The 26,949-nt window shown below is 34.5% G+C and overlaps 1 protein-coding gene and 1 long non-coding RNA gene across 3 annotated transcripts; one reads left to right on the top strand and one right to left on the bottom strand.

The window, feature by feature from the left end:
• Positions 1-49: 49 nt before the first annotated feature.
• Positions 50-16,755, bottom strand: marchf1 (membrane-associated ring finger (C3HC4) 1). 2 transcript variants are annotated; one of them, XM_052561768.1, is made up of 8 exons: positions 16,630-16,755; positions 16,217-16,435; positions 7,357-7,407; positions 7,178-7,257; positions 5,490-6,146; positions 5,229-5,409; positions 3,808-3,955; positions 50-1,289 (listed from the first exon to the last, which is right to left on the bottom strand). In XM_052561768.1, the coding sequence occupies exons 2-8, from the start codon at positions 16,304-16,306 to the stop codon at positions 1,006-1,008; spliced, it is 1,491 nt and encodes a 496-aa protein (XP_052417728.1). In that variant the 5' UTR covers positions 16,307-16,435; positions 16,630-16,755; the 3' UTR covers positions 50-1,005. The 2 variants fall into 2 exon arrangements, with proteins under 2 accessions (XP_052417728.1, XP_052417655.1); XM_052561695.1 differs by having other exon boundaries at positions 50-1,322.
• A 3,708-nt stretch (positions 16,756-20,463) lies between these two features.
• LOC127941576 (uncharacterized) lies at positions 20,464-22,268 on the top strand. Its single transcript, XR_008149123.1, has 3 exons — positions 20,464-20,595; positions 21,643-21,774; positions 21,866-22,268. It is a non-coding gene; the product is annotated as an uncharacterized LOC127941576 (long non-coding RNA).
• The last annotated feature ends 4,681 nt before the right edge of the window (positions 22,269-26,949 follow it).

Consider the following 26,949-nt stretch of genomic DNA (forward strand, 5'->3'; position numbering starts at 1 on the left):
TCAGGTAACAGTATTATTAGTTCATAAATAAACCGAGGCTTTGAAACCGTTTGATACATTCACTGGTTTATTGTTTCTTTTATAATGTGCATCTGAGTTGTGAACACTTATGTTGATCACTAAATCTCATGATCCTGCCATGGCACTATGTGTGCTCGCTTAATAATTATTTTAATATATCAAAATCACCACTGCAGAAAATGACAATACAAGTCAAATCTTCTTAATCCTTTCTGAATAACACTCTGCAAAACATGTTCACCTCTAAACCTGCATATTGAATCTGTATACAAATCAATAAACACTATTCTGCACAAACCCTTCAAAGCATACCTCCTCAAAAGCTGCACAAGTTTTTAAAAAGAAAATAAAAATAGATCCTGTACTTAATGCCATCCTGGTTAACATAGTTAACATCTATTTTTACATGAATAAACATGCCAAAACATGTCTATTAATACAAGAATAAAGCAAGAATGGTTAACACTTTGTCTTTTTTTACACATACGTACTATATTAATAACAGTAATTTTTTTATAATAAAATAATTGAATTAAATTATTAATAGTTATATTAAAATATAAGAACACCTTAAAATGGAATTGCTTGTATCTACTGAATTCTTATTACAGCTTTTTTATTCAGTTGACTTTTTTTTAAGACTAATGACAATAATGTGTATTTTTTCTTGTATGTGTGTGTGTGTGTGTGTGTGTGTGTGTCTATATGTGTATATATATATATATATATATATATATATAGACACACACACACTTCCTGTAATATCTGCCTCATCACACTATTTACTTTTGGACTGGGGGTGTGTCTAAATGCGGTAATGTTTTTACAACATGTTTTCGTTATAATCTGACAGCCCTATATAAACTTCTTATATAAGCTTACTGACCCTCTAATAAAAATAAAAAGTGCTTTTGTTTATGTAAATCACATCACTTTGGTCAAATCCACCAGGAGCCCTTTCCTGAGAGCACCAAGCATCCGTCGTCAAACAGGGGTCATTTCAACTGCTCCTGTGTTAGTTTGTGTCTGAGGTGCAGGAACCTCCTCTGTCCCATGCGTGCCGTTGCGCTGGATGACAGGGGGCGGCCTGTTCTCTCCTTTGCGGACGGTGTCGGGGCAGTCCTGTACAAAGATGATCCTGTTGAAAGCCTTCAGCCTCCTCCAGAGCTGCAGGTAGACTTTGCACTGAATGTACATGAAGATAAGTCCTCCAGCAAAGCCGACCGCCACCACGATGAGCTTGGTCCAGAATGGCCACTCCAGCACCCCTACGGCATTGAGAGGGGACAAACGCACCAACGCTGTGTGTGCAATGACAGCATGGCATGGAATTACAGCACTATATTATACGTGACCCTGGAGCACAAAACCAGTCTTATCCTCCTGAAACCCGAGAGATTGCCTGTTGTGCATTTTATAATTTTTCTTGCTATTTGGGATATGTAGGACCTAATAAGTATAATACCTAAAATTTGTTTTTGTACAGGAAGTAGTTTTCCCAGAAAAAAGATGTCCTCATGTGAGGACAGTGGGTCTATCATGATGTGAAATGCTGCAAAGCAGTTTCATTCACTTTGCAAGCACAGATGCACATTGCATGTCATGCATCGCACACAGGATTTCCCAGTGCAGCCTTGTGCTCTGCATTCATGCATTTCATTTATAAAGTTATGTTATGTCCTCGGCAGAGGACATCGGGACTCAATTTCTAAAAAAAAAATGAAAAGACATGAATGAAAATGCATAGGCAAAAACAATAGATTTTTTTAAATCACCAATAAATTTTTAATGTTCAAGATATTTTTTTTTTTTTTTTACCAAACTTTGTATAAAGATGATTCTCAACTATGGTATAACAGAATAATTCAGTATAACATTTTTCTTTCTGCAAAATGTGTGTAAAATTACCATTAATGGGTTTTCTAATTATATACAATGTATCTATAAACTAAATCTAATTTGCATATAAATGTGTTTTTGGGGCAACATGTAATGAAAAAAGAAGTGTAATAATGTGAGTAATAATTGTCAAGATTTTCATAATAATATATAATATTTCATAGAATATTGAAATATAATTTCTTTCTCTATTCATTTGTTATGTCTCCAAAAATGCGTCATAAGCATGCGTTTAGTCCCGGTGTCCTCATCTGAGGACATGTATGAAATCAATGTCCTGTTTAGTAACGGAAAGTCATATTTTGATTTGAAACCCCATAACATATTTCTGAGATGTTGATTTATGACACAGAATTTAAAAATTAGACAGATTTAAATGATAACTACAATATATTATAGAAATATTATCATATTTCTATAAGAGTGTCACTAAATTAATTTCAGACATTTTGATGACCAAGGAGAGGGAGTGGTCATGTGAAACATCCAATCATTTGGTATCTCTGAAAAGCCCTGAATGTGCTCTGTACAGGACATCCAGATCTAAAACTGTGGCATGAACAGACTCAGAGAAATTCACAAAAATATAATGTCCTCATATGAGGCCACAGGGTCTCAAGAGGTTAAGTCTCTGGAGTATATTTGTAGCAAAAGCCAAAAAGACAGTATATTTCTTTCATGCAAAAAATCATTAGGATATTAAGCAAAGATCATGTTCCATGAAGATATTTTGTAAATTTCCTACTGTATATAGGTCAAAACTTCATTTTTGATTAGTAATATGCATTGCTAAGGACTTCATTTGGACAACTTTAAAGAGTTATTTTCAGTATTTTGATTTTTTTTGCACCCTCAGATTCCAGATTTTCTAATAGTTGTATCTCTACCAATTGTAATCTCTACCAATTGACCTATCCTAACAAACCATACACCAATGGAAAGCTTATTTATTCAGCCCTTCAGATGATGTATAAATCTCTGTTTTGAAAAAATTGACACTTAAGACTGGTTTTGTCGCACAGGGTCACATATTATCTTCCAGCTACTCTGAAGCAGGATTGCTTCTGACGTGGCCATACAATGGCTTCCACTGAAACACTGATGCATTAAACAACTATACTATTGAATTTAATGGTGCAGCAAGACTTTTTTTTTTTCCTGCTATACTTGGACTTCACACTGACACTGGCCCCGATGAATAAATTTTTTATACATCACTGCTGCTTCATATTCAATAGCTGTTCAAGTTGAGTTCTATAAGACTTTTAGAACATAAATTACATGCAGTGAAATTATACCTCAAATGTAAATTGTGCTACAAATTTTCTATAGTGTGAATGAAACTGTTTAAAAGGAGGGTACCCATGATCAAACAGTCAAAAAGTCAGCCTGACTGAACAGCTCTTTTTCCAGAAATAGGACATTCTTCGATTCTATATAAATAACATTTTAGTCGTCTTACACTTAAAGTAGTTGAATTTTAAATTAAGCAGATGTTTTATTATATTATTATTTATTGCTGCCCACTGCTCCGGGTGTGTGCTCACAGTGTGTGTGTGTGTGTTCACTGCTCTGTGTGTGTGTGCGCATTTCGGATGGGTTAAATGCAGAGCACAGATTCTGAGTATGGGTCACCATACTTGGCTGAATGTCACTTCACTTTACTTCACTTCACTACAAGTATTTATTAATATTTTAAATAATTTTTTACTTTTAGATTTTAAAAGTTTATTTCAATTGTAGTTTAATTTAAAATTTTAGTCAACAATAACAACCCCCCCCCCCCCTTCATTTCATGTGTGTACATGATTTTATAAACCTATTTTGTGTTGCACTGCATCTCATGTTCTCTTGCAAACACTAACCCATGCATGTCAGTGTGTTTACCATTGTTCTTGCCTTGGCGAATCTCTTCAGTCGTGCGGTCAATCAGAACATAGAGTGACCAGATGACACACACCACAGCAGCCAGGTGAAACATCACAGAGCAGAAGATCTTCCGCCGCTCGCTTGTAGACATCTGGAGCTTTTCCCACTAAAGATGATAAAGGACTTTTTCAATGCACTGCCTTCCTCTAATTATTATTTTAGCCACAATGTGGCAGCACTAGGCTATGTTCATGCTGACCTTCACAATATTTCCACATTCAGAGTAATCTGCACAATAAACCCTGAGTTTATTTTATTAGCAGTGTTTACTAAGGCAAGCATAACTACTATTATTGTTCATTATGAAATACTCCTTGAATGACCCCCTAATCATTATACGTTGGTGTGTAACTCAATCGTCTTTTCTGCAATGGGCATAAATGAACTAGTTTGCTTTTTTAAATTATTGCTTTGTGCTCTGTAGATATGATTAAAAATGATGAAAGTCACTGAAAGAGATTGTACAGCTCAACACGGTGTAATGAGAAGCAGGGATGAAGGCGTAAACCATATGTGCTTTTCAATTATATTTGTTCAGAACACAATTATATTTCATATATACTTCGAATTGGGAAATATCTCATGGAAGGTGTCTTCAACTGTTTTTCAGGCTCAAACCATTTGGTAAGAGATGGTAAACTATTACATATTGTGTTCAACTGAGTTTTGCATAAGCCTGACCTATAATAACATAATAACTTATAGTAGCCTATTAATGTGTTTTAATGTATCATTATGATGCTTATATCACACACCTTTAAAATAATCATAAAGAGTCAAATTCTTGTCAAATTTTATGCATTTACTACCATTCAAAGGTTTAGGGTTGGAATTTTTTTTTTTTTATGTTTTTGAAACTTAAACATTGGTTTTACTGTTTGAATATACACAACCGTTTGTGTTTGGTAAGATTTGTTTATGTTTTTGAAAAAAGTATTTTGTACTCAACAAGGCTGCATTTATATGATCAAAGATACAATACAATATTATGAAATAAATATAACTTTTCTATTTTATTTCTAATTTATTATTTATTTATTCACTCCAAGCTTCAGTGTCACATGATCCTTCAGAAATCATTTTAATATGATGATTTGTTGCTCAAGAAGCATTTCTTGTTATTAAAAACAGATCTTTTTTTTTTATTATTATCGTTTTTTATTCTTTGATGAATAGAAAGTTCCAAATAAACAGCATTAATTTGAAGTATAATGTCTTTACTGTTTTATTAAAAGTATTAATTTCTTATCAGAAAAAAAAAAATATTGACCCCAAACTTTTTTACAGTACTGTATGTTGAGATGAGAGGGATAAAGGAAAATTTTGTTGAAATTTGATCGCATAATAGATAGATCTAGACGTGTGTATGTGTGTGTTACCTTGCGCAAAGGTTTGAGGTGCGTCTCCATGATGAAGTCATATTTGCAGAGCTCACAGCAGCGTGTATCCGAGCTCTTGATCCACTGGTGCAGGCAGCCCTGGTGCACAAAACGCAGACTTCCCGTACAGTGGCAAGGTGTGATGAGCGGACACTCCTCGTCACCTTCACAGTGACAGATCCTGCACAAACAAAAACACCTCAGCATCTCGCTCGTTCACCCTCTGACTCTCATCCATCTCTACCTCCCTCTCTCTCTCACCTGCACACCTCTAGTTCATCATCAGTGCATGCTTGTTGCGTGGCACCATTATGATCGGTTGGAACACTGCATTTAAAAGGGGATTGGACAGACATGTCTGGGTCTCCTGAACCTCTTTCCTCATATGTTTTTGTAATAGGCTCTTCCTCGTCACTACTACTATTCTCATTGCCTTTTCTGTGAATGGCTGCCTGGCTTTGGCCACCACGCTTCTCCATTTTTGATAACTTTTTGTGGGCCCTGGTGTTGGGACCCTTGCATAACGGTGCCTGGTTTTCCTTCTGTCCCCCATCTGAGTTGACAGACATGAGCTTAGTGGTTTCCCGTTCCTCACGGGGATGCGCTTTCGTGTGTTGGCTGCTGCTGCGTCTCCGTCTCGCTTTCTGGCGACTCCAGGAGCGAGCTTCTCTCCAGCGCTGCTCGTCCTCTGAAGACGAGTCAGAGTGTGTGTGCGTTTGTCTGTGTAATCGTGAATGTCTCGGTTGGTCCACGCACTCTGTGGCACACCCAACAGTCCCGGTGCTCTCCCTTCGCCGCCGGATACGCCGTTTGACTTGCCGCTTAGCGGTGGGGGCGGGGTCGGAGGCGGGGTTTATGGGCATGATGGGTGTAGTCTGATCGGAGCCATCTACTTCAAGTTTAGTGTGACCACTAGAGCTGCACAACACATACACACATACACATAAAAACAAAAAGATGAAGAAGACACAACAGAGCATGAAATGACTGATGAGTGGAAAACATAATGGACAAATAAGTTATTATTGGCCTGTCACTGTTCTTCAATAATTATTTTAATACAGAAAATCAAAAAGAAAATGTGGCATTCGAAGCATGTAAAATCAAATCTTTTTACATAACTACAAGAGCTATTGATTTATACATACAGAAAAGGCTAATAACGATATTACTTTTATTTAAACAAATTTAATTTAAATTATTCCATTCCACTACAAAATGGTGTATAACAAATTCTTTTATTTTGCATTCTAAAATTAATTTTAGAATTTAATTATTAACGAAATTAATTTAAATGATTCCATTCCACTACAAAATGGTTCATAACAAATTCATTTATTTTGCATTCTAAAATTAAATAGACAATAATTTATAAATTATTTTATTTTAAATTTTGCATTCTTAATGTAATTTAAAACAAAAATGTTTTATAAATTATATTATTCTATTTTGAATTCACAATTTAATTTAATTTCATTTAAATGTAATAACTTAAAAACATTTAATCAATTAATTCTAGATTTAATTCTAGATCAATTCTAATCAGTTCTAGTTTGCCTTTTTAATTTAATACAAATTGTTTCATAGATTACATTATTTTACTTTGTATTTGTTATTTAATTTAATAAAATTTTTCAGAATTGAATACAAATTGTTTTATAAACCGTACTATTTGCAGTTTTTAATTTCATTCATTTATAATTAAATACATTTATTGTATTATAATCTTCATCGATCAAAATTTCTGTCTGCTTATTTTCAGGTTTTAAGCAGAAAAAAGAACGAATGCAAACTTGTGATCTCAGACCTTTGGACTTCACCGCATATACCTTCAAAGACACTGACCTTCCAGAGCTCATAAAATCACATGATGTGTGAACATGTAGATGAGCAAAGCACCGATCACAAGCATGATATCCTGCAGCACCGGCCCATGACCACTCACTCACCTGCATATGTCCTGGGAGGAGAGTGTAACCGACGTTTGAGAGATGCTGTTCAGCACGGCTCCCGGGGTGGAAGTGCTCACCTGAAACAACAGGTCACAATAACATGCATGTGCAAAACACTCGCTTGTCGTTAGGGCTGCTTTGAATAATGATGGCGTGGGTGTTGGTGTGTATGTTACCTTAGATATATTGCTGGATCGACTTCCTGATCGCCCAGGTGCTTTCTCACCCTAAAGGAAACAAAGATGATTAGTCATATGCTTTCTCTAATCCACACTGAAGTCATACTTTCAAAGTTGTAGTATAAAATGATTCTCCTATCCCAGCTTAAAGTATACAATCAATTAATCTGTTTCAGGCTCAATCAGTGGCTTGTTCAGTGGTTTAATATGAGAAACTGTTTGGCACTTTCATTTTGGTGATGCTAGTAGAGCAGAAATTAAAAGCGCTGTCAAGCATAACATACAAAGCATCAAAGAAAAGTTGGCTTTTAAAGCAGTATTTCTGTCACATGTTAGAACAGATCTTTAATGTGACTGCAGCTTTAAGACAAACCAATCCTATTACTAAAAATAACAGCAGCGTCCTAAAACCCATTTGCCTGCGATACATACACAATGTGTAACTAATGAAAAACAACTAATCATTCAAGTCCTCACTCAAGTGTATAGAGCTCAACATGAAATTAAATTTGACCCTATTTATTTTCTTCATGCATGTTCCTGGTCTGACTGTGAATGTTATTCACAATAAACACATTTGTCTTTGTAATCTTTAATCATAATGTAATCACTTTCTCTTTCGCTAAACTGGCCAAACAAGCTATTAGATAATGTTAACCAATAGCTAAATCTATTTGAGCAAACTCTCATCTGGCTTGGATCCATATCCTTCCTCAATATCCTTTCACTCAGAAATACATCATATTATGAAAATGAAATTCATGTTTTCTTAACAGTTGTGTGAACAATGCATAGCATGTCCATCACTATTTTTATTTTATTTTTTGCATAATACAATAACAAAACAAACTCAGACTAAGTAAATATTGGTTTTACACTCTGAATATAGGCAACCAGTTTAATATATATATATATATATATATATATATATATATATATATATATATATATATATATATATAATGTTTTTAAATAAAGTCTCTTATATGTTCACCAAAGCTGCATTTATTTAATCACAACTACAGTAAAACAGTAATACAGAAACTTTTTTTTTCACAATAGAACACAATTGTTTTTTCTGATGTAGTAACAAATGCAATGTGTAAAATTGTGGGAAAATAAATAAATAAAATAAATAAATTATTACAGTACAGAATAACTATTTTCTATTGTGATATAGTTTAAAATGAAATTATGTATTTTCAGCATCATTCCTCTAATCTTCTTTATTGTCACTTTTAAAAAATTACTTGCAGAATAAAACTATGAATTCATTCATTCATTCATTATTCATCATTTTCTACACAGTTCTGGTTTAGCCACAATAAGTCCAAAATCAATATTAAATACAAATGGCACAAAACAGAACTGTTGACCTTTGATATTTCTTTTAAAAAATGCTGAATGCTTTGTTTTGCCAGGCTTTGGTGAAAACCGATCTGTATTAAGATGTATTGTCTTCATGTGCCTCAGGCAGAGCTGACTCCTCCTGGGCTTTTGGTGGGTCCACCTTTCTCTCTGGTCCACACCTGGCCCATTATTAACTTAACTATCTTTCCTTCAAGCTAACATGCTAAAGCACACACACATGATTATTTAGCAAATCAGGCTTATACAGAAAAACAAGTCAGACTATCATGATGGAAACTACAACATCAACTTCAAAAGCTTATTTATTTTTTACCAGTAGATCTAACTGATTTGTTATTAAGTGAAAAAGTTACTATAATTTGTTTTATTTGTTTATTTAAAATAAAAATTTATATTGAACTCTGTTGTCTCTCTCCTGAAGCGACACTATACCACGGTGAATTATTAATGCGAAAGCCAACAGACACCAACATTTGATCAGCTAATAAATATTTTATACACCCGCAGTGTATCTTTTAGCCAGCATGCAGGTGCAACTGCATCCTCTGAGAGAAAATGATATTATTCTAAACATGTTTTATGATTGTTTGACATCATTACCATGATAATCATGTTTGCGCTCACATGAAATACAGTCACCGCCTGTGGAGTTCACCCACTCAACCAAATGTGGTTTTCAACTCACACCTTCACTTACAGAACATACGGAAGAAAATCAGACATGAGTTATCTTTAATATCTTGATTGTTTCTGCTAAATGAGATTGAGAGCAAATGGAGAATTCTGAGTCCTGAGATAAAGAACCTCTGTCTCCCCAGAAATCTCAAACCTTGCTCAGTTTGCCAAGAAACCGAAGTTTGTGTGTCAAAGTCAGAGATTTTCAAAAACTACTAGCCTTCACATTTCAAATTCACATTCATTTTACAGTTGTATATTGCCACTCCATCAACAGTTGTCTCTTATATGTATATATATATTTTTTTCTAAGGCATTTTTGGAAAACCATCTGAAATAACGCTGATACTTGAATAAAAACTCCTTGAAGCCCATGGACTTTAAAGGAGCAACATCTGAGCAAATAAATGTACTCCCCTGGATGCTTTCCACAGGCTTTAGAATTATATTCAAGACACTTGTGTGTATATTCAAGACAAGTGTGTAATGCACTTAATGGATTCTCTTTCTGCATAAAAGCTTTCCAGTCTTCAGCTTTTGTACTGAATGATAACATGACTTTCACGCTGGAAAAATAGCACTCATTCCTCTAGTCTAGAGTATCTATACTCCGACAGCACATGTAAAATGACCTTCTTATTGATATTTTCTCATTTTGGATGCAGTCAGCTCATTTATAAACAGCATTACAGTTCTCTTGACTGTTTGACTTCACAAATTACAGATTTTCTGTTGCATTCAAAATAGCGTATGTATGGTTGCTTATTACAGAGCCCTATTGAACAAATGCAGCATAATATAAATCTCAATGAAGGCTTTTTAAAATGGGAGCATTAACTAAGGTCATATCAGGTTTCTGGTGGTTCATATCTCATATAATACTGTACTGCTTCACCATCTGAGAACAAACATATAACCACATCTATCACCGAAGGACTCATCTGTGACCCTAGACCACAAACCCAGTCGAAATTGAGATTTATACATCATCTGAAAACTGAATAAATAAGCTTTCCATTGGTGTATGGTTTGTTAGGATAGGATATTATTTGGCTGAGATACAGCTATTTGAAAATCTGGAATCTGAGGGTGCAGAAAATCACCTTTAAAGTTGTCCAAATTAAGTTCTTAACAATGCATATTACTAATCAAAAATTACATTTTTATATATTTACAGTAGGAAATTTGCCAGATAACTTCATGAAACATTATCTTTACTCAATATCCCAATAATTTTTTGCATAAAATAAAAATCTATAATTTTGATCCATACAATGGCTTTTTTGGCTAATGCTCAAAATATAACCCAGAGACTTAAGACTGCTTTTGTGCTCCAGGATCACATTTCTCCTAAAACTTTCCTGTCTGGAAAATGAATAATTTACAAAATCTAGGTCACAGTAAAAGCTGACCAGAATGGATCTACATTCTAAAATCTAGTTTCTGGCACATAGTAAGTCTTAATGCTAGTTAGGATCAAATATCAATCAATGTTCTAAGATCAAGGTTCATAGGTCATTAGTTTTGTTTGTCTCTCAGAATTGTCAAATTAAAATGGAAAGGCATGTGTTATATCAATAAAAACAAAACGACAGCTTAAAATAAACAAAAAGTCATTTTGATTAACATGTCAGCAAATACTGCTGGTACATTCCATGAATTGTAATAAGTTTGTTTATTTATTTATTTATTTTTATGGGGTCAGTTTGAGGTCAGCAAGACTTTTTTTATTTTTTAAAGAAATTAACATTTTTATTGAGCAAGGATGTATTAATATTAAGAAGCAATATTTCTTGAGCAGCAAATCAACATGTTAGGAAAACTGGAGTAACAATGCTGAAAATGCTGAATAAACTACATTCTAGTTTAGTTATATGTGGTCATATGATAATAGAAAACATTTATTTTAAGTAGTAACACTTAATGTAAAATGTATGTCCATTTATGATTTACTTTTACTAGTCAGCGTAATACCTCTAATACAGAACATATACTTTATACAGACTCAGTGCATTCTATAGAAGGAAGTTCGGTTTCAGTTTTATTTTATTTTATTTGTATAGCTCTTTAAACAATGCACATTGTTTCAGGGCAGCTTTGCAGAAATGTATCAGTGAATATTTTTATAATACCTTAATGCCTTATTGTTCCAATTGAATAGGAAATGTTCAAAAGATTAGATGTATTAATTTACAATATAGTATAGAGTAGTTATAGTTGTCAAAAATATAAATTGTCAACAAGTAGACATTTCATATACTACCAGGTGTGGGGTCAGACTCTCTTATGCTCAATGCTTATTAAAAAAAAAAAATCTGTTACAATATATATATACATATATATATATATATACATATATATATATATATATATATATATATATATATATATATATATATATATATATATATATATATATATATATATATATACAGTACAGACCAAAAGTTTGGACACACCTTCTCATTCAAAGAGTTTTCTTTATTTTCATGACTATGAAAATTGTAGAGTCACAGTGAAGGCATCAAGGGCTATTTGAGCAAGAAGGAGAGTGATGGGGTGCTGCGCCAGATGACCTGGCCTTCACAGTCACCGGACCTGAACCCAATCGAGATGGTTTAGGGGTGAGCTGGACCGCAGACAGAAGGCAAAAGGGCCAACAAGTGCTAAGCATCTCTCGGGGAACTCCTTCAAGACTGTTGGAAGACCATTTCAGGTGACTACCTCTTGAAGCTCATCAAGAGAAAGCCAAGAGCGTGCAAAGCAGTAATCAAAGCAAAAGGTGGCTACTTTGAACAACCTAGAATATGACATATTTTCAGTTGTTTCACACTTTTTTGTTATGTATATAATTCCATATATAATTCAACATGTGTTAATTCATAGTTTTGATGCCTTCGGTGTGACTCTACAATTTTCATAGTCATGAAAATAAAGAAAACTCTTTCAATGAGAAGGTGTATCCAAACTTTTGGTCTGTACTATCTATCTATCTATCTATCTATCTATCTATCTATCTATCTATCTATCTATCTATCTATCTATCTATCTATCTATATATATATATATATATATATATATTTTTTTTTTTTTTTTTTTTTTGACTTCCGACAGATGGTTTTAAAATTTCAGTCACATTACCTACCCCAAACCAGTTTAACTGCCAAGATAATTGAAAGTTATGCTATAATACTTTTATCATTATTTTCCTGTGTGTATTAGTAGTTATTATTAAGTATTATAACGTCTTTCATCTCTAAAATCTTATCTGCATTAAATGCACAAATCACAAAACAACTATGTAAAATAATACAACCAGAAACATCCAAACTGACATTCACTTAATGAATTTAACCATAAATTCACTCCGGTATGAGCTACCAATCTGCTGAGCACTTCTGCTTGCTCCAAAGGCGGATGTAAGAGCACACAAGCAGGTTTATTTGCAAGGCAGGGTTGGATTAGCTCTAGCTGCTTCTCTGAGGTATAATCTGTGAGCGGTTGGTCTATCTCTGGTCGTGCATGCATTTAGATACACAGGGTATTGGATTCACACAGTTTTCCCATTAGATCTTTCTCATATCTTTGTCTGAGCTGAGGTAGTGTTTTCTAGCTCTGCCATCTGGAGTTCAGCGTTGTACAATAACAAGAGTCTGGACTCATGATTCTGCGTCACAACAGCTGTTATTTTATAGATAAGCCTGTCAGTGTTGGATCCAAACACACTTACGTATGCAGGTGCACATACAATGGTGACCATCTCTTGTGGTTTGTGTTTGTGTTGTGACAGTGTGCCTGCAGCCAATCACTGACCAAGATTAAAGCCCTGGCTGCCATTCAAAAGCTAACTATAGTCACAGGTGCATCATGGGATAATGTGCTGATGAGATACACCTGGTCACAAACTACAACTCACACGGAATCACAAACATCTACCCAGATAGTAGCACGTACTATATTTTGCCGGTTCAGTATTTTGAAACGGTTAACAAGAAGACTGTAAAGACTTATTCAAGATACTCCAACAGACAACTGTTATGCACATGCACTCATCAGTCTACAAGAGCTTCAGATACACACCTGTTCGAAGTTATACAATACACTTCTAACACAAAAAACTGTGTTCTGGCCATGAAAATGATAAACAGAAGGATTCAGTTATAAAGAGATAGCAATTTCACTAGAATTTTCTCCCTTACACTAACAGGTACTTCACAAGAATGTTTCTACAGAATAGCAGCTACTGAGTAATTTCCATTTTCATAAGCTCTAAAATGTGTGTAAGAACACTAACCAGAACAGTAATATTAATATATATATAAATATCACTGTTTTACTGTATTTTTATTAAATAAATAACATAAAAGACTTCTTTCAAAAGCAGAACCATATCTTACATCCCCTACATTTTGACAATTTAATGTACTTTATAATAAGTAGTAGACACTTCAAATTTTGTTGCTCTCTTTAACAACGCAGCATCCATTTTTAAAGATCAAAGGTCATGGCAATCCTCCAGGGGAGCCCATTTAGTACCCATCATGTTGCCAAGTGAATGTGCATATGTGTTTGAGAGTGATGGAAAGTGACGGCTCCAGCAGAGAGTGCAGTGGATCAGAACATGTGAAATGTGCATCACACTCTTGACTTCCACACATCATACACGAACAAATACTCCTACAGTAAATGCAAGAGAGTATCAGAGTCTCCATACTGTAAAATAAGACCATATCATAAATACAATAAGAAAGGAAGTGCTTGCTCAGCGCTCAGTTGTTAAAGTTCCTGCAAGGCATCATTGTCACAGACTGCCTTCACTGTTAATTTCACTTATGTTTAGGGTTAAGGATTTGAAAAAAAACCTAAAATTAAGCATTCAATTCATCACATAACTGTTTGTGCTACTGATGTGAATGATAGATGAAATCTGTATAATGATGAAGAGAGGTGTGCTGTTACTTTTATATGATTTCTGCCTGCCGTTTGTTAAATGAGTTTGAAATAATTTCATAGACTTAAAGTAGGAAACTGAGTCATATTTAGTGGTCAGAATATCTCAGATACTTGCTCTTTTGCCTTAGGGACGGCAAACACCATATCGACTTTATTGCAATGACATAAAAACCACAATACCTGTCAAGCAACACACTAGCATGGTGGTAACTTTTACAAAAAATACCACACATATTTTCTTTCTTAAACTTCTAGCTTTTCTTTTTTCCTGCAATTTTCTGCAATTATCTGAGTTTGAACAGCTGAAATACACTTGCAAATCCCATCCATGCATATTTTGTTTTGTATATAATTTCAGTCATTCTTTAGTGAATTGAATTTAGTGATTTGTCTTTTTTTTATTGCATCCATAATTTAACTGAGAATGGTTTTAATATTGCAGTTCAATTCCTAAATTTGAACAACTGCAATGAGTTTAATTTTGGCCTAAAAAGGGAGGTTAGCCAAGACTCTGAAATGAACTTTGAATGATGGCTTTGCAATGCCTTCACTTAAAGTTTAAAATATTTTAAAAGTCTTAATTTTTATTAAGTGTCCATGTACCTCCAAAATTTATCGAATGTTGAATTTCTTAATTATAATTAAATGAATTCTAGTCCTTTAATTCCAATTTAACTTCCTGTGGGGTGTGGTCAAGTCAATATAAATGCATACTTATGAATTGTAAGGGAGCCAGTTATTAAATTTGGCCCAAATTCAGGCATGGTATTTCATTCAGGACATGCAAATCTAAATGATTCACAGACAAATGATTTTGGGCATGGTCAGCCAAAGCATACTGAAGATAGCTTTGCTTAGCCAGACATCTACACATAACATGACAACATGGAATATGTTTTTTATACCATTAAAGGGGCAAGTAAATCTAAAATCACAATAAAGATCACTGTGGAAAAGGCATTAAATAATTGCCATCAGCACCAGTGGCCAGACAAATGCAGAAAACACCTCAAAGACATTTTTTGACAATTCTAGGTAATATTCATAATTTCTGTCAATCCACAAAAAAGTGATAAATGGTGATTATTTCACAGACCAAATACTATTCAGATATGCTCATGGTACTACTAAGCCTCTAAAAAAAACCTCTAAATATATTTCATATTTTGTGCAATAAACATGAAAATATTTGGCAAATGCAAAGATCAGTTCCTCAAAATGATTGGAGCTGTGATTTTAGCCAGCACCTGCCATGTTTGTGTATGATATGCATCATATTGTTTGCCTAACAAAAATGCTCACACATTAAAAAAATAAAAAAAGGTCCTGGATATTACAAACTTACACACCGCTGAAACTAACTGAACTGCAAACATGCTACAGTGATTCGTTGGAAAAGCATGTTTGATTTACAATATACTTGAAAGAAATGCCAATGACCCTGAAGAGGCTGAAAAATATGTAACACTGCCTTGCTGTTCTATTTATAGCAGCAATTTCTTTTCCAATACAACACCGTCCAGCTCCTGCTCTAGGCTATATTTCTGTTTACATGAGATTGAGTCATTTTTTTTATCCACGCAATTTTCTTGCTTTGGCACTTACAGTAAATCTTACCGATTCATGCAAACTAAATAGCAGAAATGTCATTATAGGATAATACTCACAACTTAATACTTGTGCAACATTAACCATAATGAAAGTGTAATATTGTGCAATACAAGTGTACTAACAGACTATAATAACCATATGGAAAATTATGGATGGCTACATCTTCATCATCAACAACAAACTATGGTATTTGTTATGAAAACTCCACATGCATCACGGATTCTCTGATTTAAATGTGTGTACTTGCCTCATTCTCTTTACTCTTGTCTCTGTTCCGGCTAGAGCTTTTGCCGGTCTCTTTGGCGATGGGCACGACTGATATCTGATGCACAGGCATGCTAGCAGTGTTCAGGACTGCGGGATACCTCGCTGCCTTCAGCCCACCAAAGACAACAGATTCACTCCATCCTGAGGGTCGGCATGGAAACAAAGAATATGACCCGCTCCAGAGTTCGTACACGCGCTCCTACAGACACATGCATGAAATCAGGTTAAGTATCCTGGGTGAAATCTTCGACTTAAGCTGCTACTGAGAAACATCCAGAGAGCTGGTCGTCACATCCCAAAAAAAGCTGAAGCCAACCTCTCTCGTTCTACCTGTGTGATCTGTGACAGAGAGAGAGAGAGAGACAGAAAGAGCTCATTTAAATTCTACTCTACCTGAGAGCTGCAGTGATGCCTCAGTTTGTAGATATGTGTGTGCACGTCTGTTAACCTGACCTGTAAACATGTAGCAGAGAGGACTTAGTGGTTATAATAGCTCTAAATCTCCTCCCTCCAGAAGCAGCGTGGAATGGAGCAGCCAGCTAATCAGCTTACAACCCCAGGAGCTGCACACAACCTCGGCTACTGGAACACACACACACACACACACACACACACACACACACACACACATGAACACTGGACAGAACAAACTAGCTGGTAACAGTTGATGTTAACTGTTCAATTTATACAAACAGTTAAGGAGAGCTACTCTTTCTCAGCATGTATGCACATACTGTGTGTATACTGTGTATTCAACATCATTCTGGACACACTTACTCTTTCTTTATTTTTTCGTTAAAACTTTCCACATTTATAATAATAGCGATTCCCAAGTATGGCAATTATGTAGAGGACAAACAATTTTTGAACAGACCAAAACTACCTTATGCATTTGCTTTTTCATGAGGCGCATGCTGGGATGCTCTCTGATGCTTGTTTGTTGTTTTTTCTTAAATATCCGGTCCAACACACACACATAAAAAAAGGTGTGTATAAATATATATATATATATATATAAACATTTGTATATAAGCATTTCTTTAAGTATAAAAGGGTGTGTACGTCATGATAAACATAAATGCACATAAAGTGTGTAACTTCTAGTGTCTACAAAAACAGGTCACATTCTTTTCACACACTATTACTGTCCAATCATTTTGACTCATACATATGCAAATAAGAATATTAACCCAGGCTTTACAAATATACGGTGTGAAATCTCTTAACCTGACTACTCACATCTGATTACCAACCCATAAAACAAATAAAGGAGCCTGTAAGATACATAACTATAGCACAAAAGCCTTTTAGTAGTGCTTAATTGAACCTGGATTTAAAACTACTATCATACTTACAAGAAGATATACTGAGAGATTCAAGAGATAATTTCACTCAATTACATAAACCCAAAGTAAAAATAAACCTGGAACTCATTTTCATAAATTGCACATAGGAGGGAGCCATTTCTCTTTCACATGGTCTCTCTGCTTCCCACATTATTACAGACAAACATACCTTTTCTCTCCCATCTTTTTTATCATACCTCAAGGCTGTCCACTTCTGTCTGATTGTGATGGGTTTGTTACGTTAAATCCCCTCAAGAGGCTCTTAAAAACAAAACATGTCTCTTTATTTTCAAGAACGTGAACATGCACAGATAAAACACATTAATCCAGGGTTAGATTTGGTTGTGCTTGGAATAGTTACGAAAAACTAACTATAAAAATAACTGAAATATGAATTTTTTGTTAAAACATGCTCCATTAAATAAATTAACTGTTAAATTACTAGTCTAAAATATGGCAAGGGGACTTTGTTTTATACAGTTTTACAAATTGTAAAGCATTTCAATAGATGAGTTATGGGGTAAAAAAAAATTAAAGAAATTTCACCTGTCTCTCCTATATGCTGCACTGAATTAATATATACTATGTTTATTTATACCATTTTATTTATTTATTTACTTGTTCAGGGAAAATTCACAGTATATATATATTTGATAAGTGCATTTTTTTTATTCATTTCTGACCTCAATGGTGTACTGAAGGACATAGACAAAAATTTCAACAGTCTCATTAAAGTATTTATAGACCAAATTGATTTTCATGTCCAGTCTGGGCGGGAATAATTGCATGCTGAGACAATCTCCATGGACATACAACATACAGCAGGACAATCCTAGAATGTCTTACTATTTCAATAATGGACAGTCAGGCAGAGATTTGCATGATCATGACTGAGTTTTACCTCTACTTGTATTTTGTGTCTTGTATCCAGGGTAGAAGCACCATGCAATATGACCCCCCCCCCCCCCCTCATCATATTACAGTATCACCCGTACACAAACAGGTGCACACGCACAGTCTAAAAAGAAAATGTATGTACAGCACCAAAGACTTCAAAGTAGATGCCCGTTTAAGCGATAGTGCATGTGAGTAATTGGTTTTCTAAATAAATATGTGTGTTTAAGGCCCTGGTCATGTGTTATCCTGATCCAAACATTTGTACAGGTGCTGGAGTGTTTTGTTCTGGTAGTGTTGCAAATTTCGATCTGTGCAGTTTGATGAACTCAGATGATGAAGACGTGTCAGTTGTATTATTTTGATAGTGTTGATACAGTATTTCTGCAGCAGTGGTGCTGAAGGATCAGTGATGCCCTGATTTTGCTGCGAGTTTTGTGTTTGTTCGTTCAGCTGAAGCAGATGGCTTCGCCCTTTACTGAGATGGAGTGGAACACTATTCTCTTCTGTCTAGTAATATTCAGTATTTTCACCCTGTATGGCCTAATACAAGAGAGATGTGAGCACACTACAGGTATGAACAATACAAATAAACATTATTACATTAAAGGAATAGTTCACACGAAATTGAAAATTAAGGACTTAATGCATTAAGGACATGGGCTGGAGATCAAACATGGTCCTTAAGACTTATACTCCAAGTATAAGTTCATTTCTGTCATGCAAAAGTTTTTGTGAGAAACAGAGTGAATGGCAATAAACAGAAAATCTTAACATCCAACCTAGTGAGAAGTAACCATCATCAGTTTATAAATGAATCATTATTTGTATAAGTGATATATTATAAGTGACTCATGAATTAAGCTGATTTGGTTTTCATGACCCAATTGTTCTGTGTCTCAAACTGAAATGGCAGTAAATAATTGTAAATGATGTGCCTCTGTTGGTCACAAAAAGATAGATGACTATGAAAGACTTGTAATGTGATGCATGAGTCACAAACACCATTTTATTATGTGCTTTCACTTACTTTTGAAGCTTAAAATCTTTAACATTTCACAGGGTCAGTAAAAGAGAATAGAGAATAGAGATCAGAATGATTGAGATAAGTTTTTAAATGACATTGATATTAGTGCATTTTGAAGAGTATTATTTTTACAAGTTACCTGCAACAAGATATCCCCAACTTTTGACAGCTCCAAATATTTTGTGAATACTACATATCATTCTTCTGCATTTTTGTATCCCAAGTTTTACTAACTACATTTTTCGCCACATTTATTAAGCAGTGAATTACCCCTTTAAGCATATATATGCTTAAAGGGGTATATGTGTGTGTGTATATTATTTTTATCTCTTGCTGACCGTATAAAAATATAGAAATAACCAAATCCCAATTTCAGAAGTAATAAACCACACCGACATGATATTATAGCAGTTTTTCAAATCTACCCACAAGTATTTGCAAATATTTACATTCAGCCTAAACGCAATTACAATAGTGTAACAAAGATAAATAATAAAAAAATTGTCTATAACAAAACAGGTTCAACTAGTTTCAAAAGTAACATAGCATTCTTGGTTTGTTTGCTTCTTATTTTACTAAAAAAAAGCCAAAGACTCGAGGAGCCACTCATCGTCTGAGTCCGCCTGCAAGCCTCTCAATATTTAAAGACAGATTTCTTGCAACGTGGCCCAGGATCCAGGATCAGTCATGATGAGTGCTGTGAACATGACCTGACCTGTACGCTGCTGCCTTTATTGGAGTTGAAACCTCATCACCTGGACTGGATCCAGCTGCAAACTCAGGTAAACAATAAAAGACAGCAAGTGTATGTGTGTAGGTACTTTATGTAAGAAAAGTGGGTTTAAACGTTGACGTGGTTTATAGCTAGCAGTAAGGAAGTAGGAAGAAGGGGACTTTAATTGCTCTGTTTGAGAAGCTAGTAAAAGTTAAGTCTCTAACACACAAGCACGTCTCATACACTGAGTGTGTGTGTGTGTGTGTGTGTGTGTGTGTGTGTGTGTGTGTGTGTGTGTGTGTGTGTGTGTGTGTGTGGTAAAAACTGAATGAGCTGCTACTGATGGGTTGAATCCTATTGAAAGAAAGCAGAACAAGGTATTTATATCCATTTCTCTTTCTCTCTTGCTCACTTCAAAAGAATGCATTTGCATTATACTATACAGTAACCATTTACAGGTTTATGAAACAGATGTTTTTGATGATGATACCAGTGATTTTATTCATTATTTTATTTTTATTTTTTAATTAAATGTACTATTTTTTGTCATTTTTATATGTTTATATAGCTTGTGTTATTTATTTATTTATTGGCAGCTTTAAAGTAAAACAAAAATATTTCGGTTAATGTTTATTTTAAGGAATGAACGGTTTTGTTAATAACCTTGGATTGCACTGTATTTTACATTTCTCATCCAAAAGTTGTGATCATCATGCAGTATTATATTTCAGTTCACCAGTATAGGGCCAAACAAGGAAACATATTGCTAGCCATGGTTCTGCAACATTAACAATAATAACTGTATATTATTCCAAACTGATGAGAAAACGTAAATGCTTTTCGATGTGTCAGTATCATATGAATGATTACATTTCTGAAATACTTGATTCTAAATGCTCATTTACAGACTGAAAGGAAAATATCATTGATTTAGTGGCCACTAAACTATATTTTAGTGTTGTCTATGGTAACATGCCAATATCTGCAACCAATATTTATATGAATCCTGATCAGCTTGATAAGATTTAATATACCAGCCGGTGGTCCATCATCCATGATATTGTTGCTTAAATTGGTAGATTTTTTGCTCTATCTTTAAGGTTCTTCTACAGTCTTTTTCTTTATTCATCAACACAACTGCACAGCTGTCTCTCCAGCTGAATCTAGTTTATTGATCCCGAATACATGCAGCGTGTTAATGGATTTTCTCTGTTCAGTCAGTCCTGCATTAATGTCTTCAGATCCATGCATATCAGAGCTGCTTCAGCCTTTCACACTTATTATTGTACATTTAATTTTTAATATTTGTATTACCCATAAAATCTATAAAGATAAACTGTTTAAAGCTATGTAATCATGTTTTATATCATGCTTTCCACTCTCTCTCTCTCTCTCTCTCTTTCTCTCTCTGTGTGTGTGTGTAGAGGTGGAAGTGTATGTGTTTGTTATGGATCTGCTGTTTTCAGGTTTTGAGTTGGTCTTCATCATCATTGCATTTACTATCATGTGCTTATTTGGCCTGGCTGCTATTTGCACACACAATACAGATCATCAAGGTAAACACACGTTTTATAAACCACTCAAACACTGAACTAATGACTAAATCAAGATCAAGTGCAGCCTAAAGTGCATATTTGTGTCCCCTAGATGACTACATTCAAACAGAACAGAAGATGATGCGACAAAAGAACACCTCAAAGAAAAAACAGAGAGTCATCACCAAAACCAATCAAGAGCTTCCATGAACACAAACAAACACAAATACAGTTTCCTTCCACTGGTGCTCAACGGATAGAAAGGACTGGCTCACCAAATGCAGATAACCAGCGGACAAACTGAAGATTTCTGACACTGCTGTCGACTTCATATATCCTTAGAGCCTCAAGCCAGCTGATTGGCTTGAATGTATGACCCCAATAAGTAATTAAACAGTAAAGAAAGATAAAGACGATTTATTGAAATCGAATCCCCTCCACTTTCTTTACCTAAATCTGCTTATCACTTGTAATACAATGATTTAAACCCTGTCTGGAGGAGCCTTCTTTTTTTTTACTCATGTAGTTGCAAATTAATGAGAATTAGTCGACATGTAGTTACAAAGTTACTAACTGTTAGTAGAATGTTTAAAGTGGACTATCGAAATAAAGTGTAACCCAAACGGCTTCAAAAATCTCACGGTGGTGGTAGCCTTTGGCAAGCAAAACTGGAAAATATGTTAATGAATGTATATTGTGAAGTTATTTTTAGATTTATACAAAATATATTTATGTGATATAATGTCCTAAAGTTTATATAATGCATTGTTGTTGTATTTTATTTATTTATCCATATACATGTGGCATTTTTGTATTTAAAAATTAAAATATATGAATATTGTCTAACTTTGGATTATGTCCATTGAAGGATCTTGAAAATGCATGCATCAGTCTAGACATCTCTCTAGACTGTGTGCACTTAATCTTTACATTTTTTAAATGACATTAAGATTCAGTCATCTGGATCTGGAGAAGATATTACGTTGTTTCTAATCATGTATAAAAACTAAAAGTGAGGTTATAGTGTTTAGAGTCATGACCATGTGTGCTGAATGTTACTTCAGCTACTCAGACACAGCAGGTCAATTTCAAGTGCAACAATTAGAAAGGAATAAAGTTCACAATATATAATTGATCACTTATAATTCACATATTTAAATCATGTTGTGTTGGGTTTCATGCATTCTACTAACATTCACTGATAAAATTGACATTATACTGCATAAAAGTCACACTTAATTTGTCACTTCTGTTGTGAAAATAGTGATAGAGTATGGGGCGCCCTCTAATGGTGGTTAACAAAAACTGCCACTCATGCAGACACTTATTCTCTAGCAAATTTATTATCTTCTTACTTTTCCTTAACAGTAATATTCCTTAACGCAGAAAAACTAATGTGAAGTACAAGAAGTGTTTTTTCTTCTTTGGTCTATAGCTTTTTAATATGCGTTGTATTTACAGGTGTGTGTATATTTGCATTATAGGTGTATAAATCTATAGGGGAACCAGCATGAGTAAGTTGGAGGAAGGGACAATGTTGGGGGAGTAGTTTGGGTATGTGCTTCCTGGCAGTAACTACTTGGAGTTGTAAACTGAAAAAGGGGGTATTGTCTCTGTGTGAACGTGTGTGTGTGTGTGTGTGTGTGTATGTGTGCGCGTGTGTGCGTGTGTGTGTGTGTGTGTGTGTGTGTGTGTTGTTAAGGGAGGGTAGTAATCTAGTTTGGGGGGAAGAAAGGTTATGGGGAATGCCACTCTTATCTGCTGTTGCAACAGTCCACAAAGCTACACACTGATAAGACTTCCTGTCACACTGAACCAATCATATATAAACGCACTTGGAAGCAACGATCACACTCTCACTTTGAACTCAGCGCTGGACTTAAAAACACATGCTCACTAAAAACACATATTTCCATTCAGGTAAAGAATCTTTTACTACTTCTCAAATTAATTTAGTAACAATATAATAATTATAATAATAATAATACATCTATAAACAGATTCAGACACATTCACACCAAAAAAAGTATAATAATAATAACAATTGGTGGATTCTCACTAAACTCCCAGAATTTATTGTATTCTTGTATTTTTCAGTGTTGCTGTAATATTTATTAGCCTGAAAGAAAGTTTTTTCTTTCAAAATAAATAAATACATCAAATAAAATAATTTAGTATTTGTGTGGGAGGCTATCTATCTACTGATCGACAAATCATGTGCTCTTGCTCCTGAAAGATGGACTCGACCTCTGCCTGCTGGGATGGGGTGTTTTAAGGTCAGTGTGTGTGTGTGTGTGTGTGTGTGTGTAAAGTCTTGATTTTAATGTGTGTAGAGACCAAACAACAATTTTTTTACACAGCATGTCTCTACCTTTTGATTGCAACTTGTTGCTTGGGCTTTGATACATAGGATGTGTATAATTCAATTCTAATACATGTTTATATAAAATCAGTGTCCAATTTTTTAAATCACACCTTAAGGCATCTAAATTTCTTCCTCAAGCTTGTGTGTGTGTGTGTGTGTGTTGGTACAGCGGGCGGAGTCAGTAACTCACGTCCCTTAAAGGGATTATTTTAGCAGGCAGGTTAATCCAAGTAATGACATCTAATCCCTAATAAAGCAAACATTATGACATACAGACACACAACCAGCCACAGACATACACCCACCCAGACTGTGCTGCGTCTGAGATTTCATTACGAGTCAATGAGCAAAATGACCCCAACATCTGTGTTTTCATGCAGGCAATGCATGCACTCTTGCCTATAGATATCAGTCTCCATGGATACCAGGTGGCTCCGAATAAGAATACAACTCATTAGCATATTCAAATTGAGGGAATAAAGTGCAAGGGACAATGTGAATCACAGAGAGAATGAAAAGACATACACACAGAATGTATGATGCCGGTGAGGAGCATTTTTGCAAACACTATAAAGCAATAGATAAGTGTATCTGCATTTGCACACATCATCACACACACACACACACACACACACACTGGCACTGGGCTGAAAAGCTGTTGGTCAGTCCATCTCGTCTATTAGCTACATGCTGGGTTCTACTCCTACTTGACATGAAAAAAGCTCAGAGGATGTGTAGTCGCAGACACCGTTGGCACAAATGGATGTTTAATAAGGATGAGCAGCTTCTATGACAGCTGCAGTGTGTCAGAGAAACCTAAAACACACACTAAAACACCATGACAGGCCTAGTATATCAAAGAAAATTTGAGATAAATGGACACACACATGAGAAAGGTCAATGAGTGGACACACATATGGCTCACACACTCGGCTCACACACATATGCACTTCATTATGGACACAAACACACACTTACACTCCAAGAGGTCAACTCAGGCACACTCATTCATCCCTAAACCTCCCCTACACACTTTATTAAGTGCCTTCGTTCCAGTGTTGTTTTAGTGTTATTCTTGTAATAAAGTATATATTAATATTTTTTATTTTACTTAAATAATGAAATAAATAAAAAAAAATATATTACATTCAATTTGAAGCTTTTATTTTATATTAAAAAAATATTTTTTATTCATAGCTAAGTATATTTTGTATCTATCTGTGTAGATTTTTTATGTAAGTTCTTTTTTTTTTGCTGTGTGCTTTTTGCCATTTTTACAAGTTTAGTTTTAGGGATTAATTTAGGGATTTTTATGCATTTCCATTTTTTCAGTAATTTTAGTACTTCAAATTGAACTTAATTCAGTTAGTTAGGCAACAATTTTTCCTTTTTGGTTTTAGTTCATGATAATAACCCTGCTTGATTCAATTAAATACTCCTACAAATTATCCAATATTTACTGTCATTTGTTTACTTGATGGAGCTGCAACATTATTTGCATATTTTACTAGTAGTACACATAGTCTTGCACAGTCAAGTAATTCATAACAGCGGCTCATTATAACACACATGCACACACAGGGACACATGGGATATCTGTAAATCTAATAACATTACCATATTGAACCCTCAGCACACTAGGGTATCTGTCCAGTTTAGTATAACATCACCGAACAAAAGCATGCACACAAAGAAAAAGCCATCTTGAACTAAAACTGTCCATCAGAAAGTGACTCTTCCATTATTAAGCCTGTTTTGGGGTAAACAGTCTTTGCAAGTTTGTCTCCAACACTTTAGATTCACTGCACTTGTACTTGAGCTCAAGGGAGCCTTCGTAGACATCATTCAGTGTAATGTTTACATGCAAATGATACATTGGGGTGCTCCTAAATTAACACTCAGTTTAAATCCTAGCTTAACTCCTAATGTAAACTATATTTATCATTGTGTGATGTATAATAATCATAATGCTCTGCCATGATGATTTGTCTCTTCGCTCAATTCCTTGATTTCTTTCCAGATGATTTACTAGCATTTTATGCCTCTGCAAATCAAGTCGATGAGTATTAGACCATGTTAATCTATACTTTAAATGAAAAAGGTAGACATCAGCTCTAACAGTCTTTGGCCAGTGTGTAAGTGTGTGTCAGGCTGGCTCTCCTGTGGTGAGGTTTTGTTTTAGGTAGTGAAGTACAATAGTAGCTCATTAGTATATAGGTCCAGAAGCCACACTATAACCAGCACTTCACAGCTCGTTCACACACACACACACACACACACACACCTAGCTGACCAGGCCAGCCAATAATTCACACACCTCCAATGCTAATCTCTTACCAAAAACAGACACACTCAACTGCATATTATGAGGCACCAAATCTCAATGATCTATATTTATCCACACAGACAAAACCAAAAATACACACACAGTGTGGTCCAAAAATCTGATATCACAAATCTGGGATTTTACTTTAAAATTAAACCTAAAAATGATTTTATATATATATATATGTGCGATTTGTTTGTTTTTTTGGCATAATATTTGTTAATGTTATTTATAAAATATTTGCATACTGAATTAGTCTGTATGTAAGAATTAAACAACTTTTGTTTGTTTAAATGTTTAAGAATGTACGTGTGAAATATATTAGTATAATAAATATTATAAAAAATATTTCAAAGAATTAATTTATTTATCACAAATCAAATGCAAGCAAATTTAGTTGAAATGTAATAAAAACATTTCCCCTAAACGTTTCTTAATATATTCCTTCATTCAATAATTAGTCTATAATTAAGTCAACAATGAGCTGTAAACAATTTTTTTTCGA

This window comes from Carassius gibelio, chromosome A1 (assembly GCF_023724105.1).
Source record: "Carassius gibelio isolate Cgi1373 ecotype wild population from Czech Republic chromosome A1, carGib1.2-hapl.c, whole genome shotgun sequence".
NCBI classification, from domain to species: Eukaryota; Metazoa; Chordata; class Actinopteri; order Cypriniformes; family Cyprinidae; genus Carassius; species Carassius gibelio.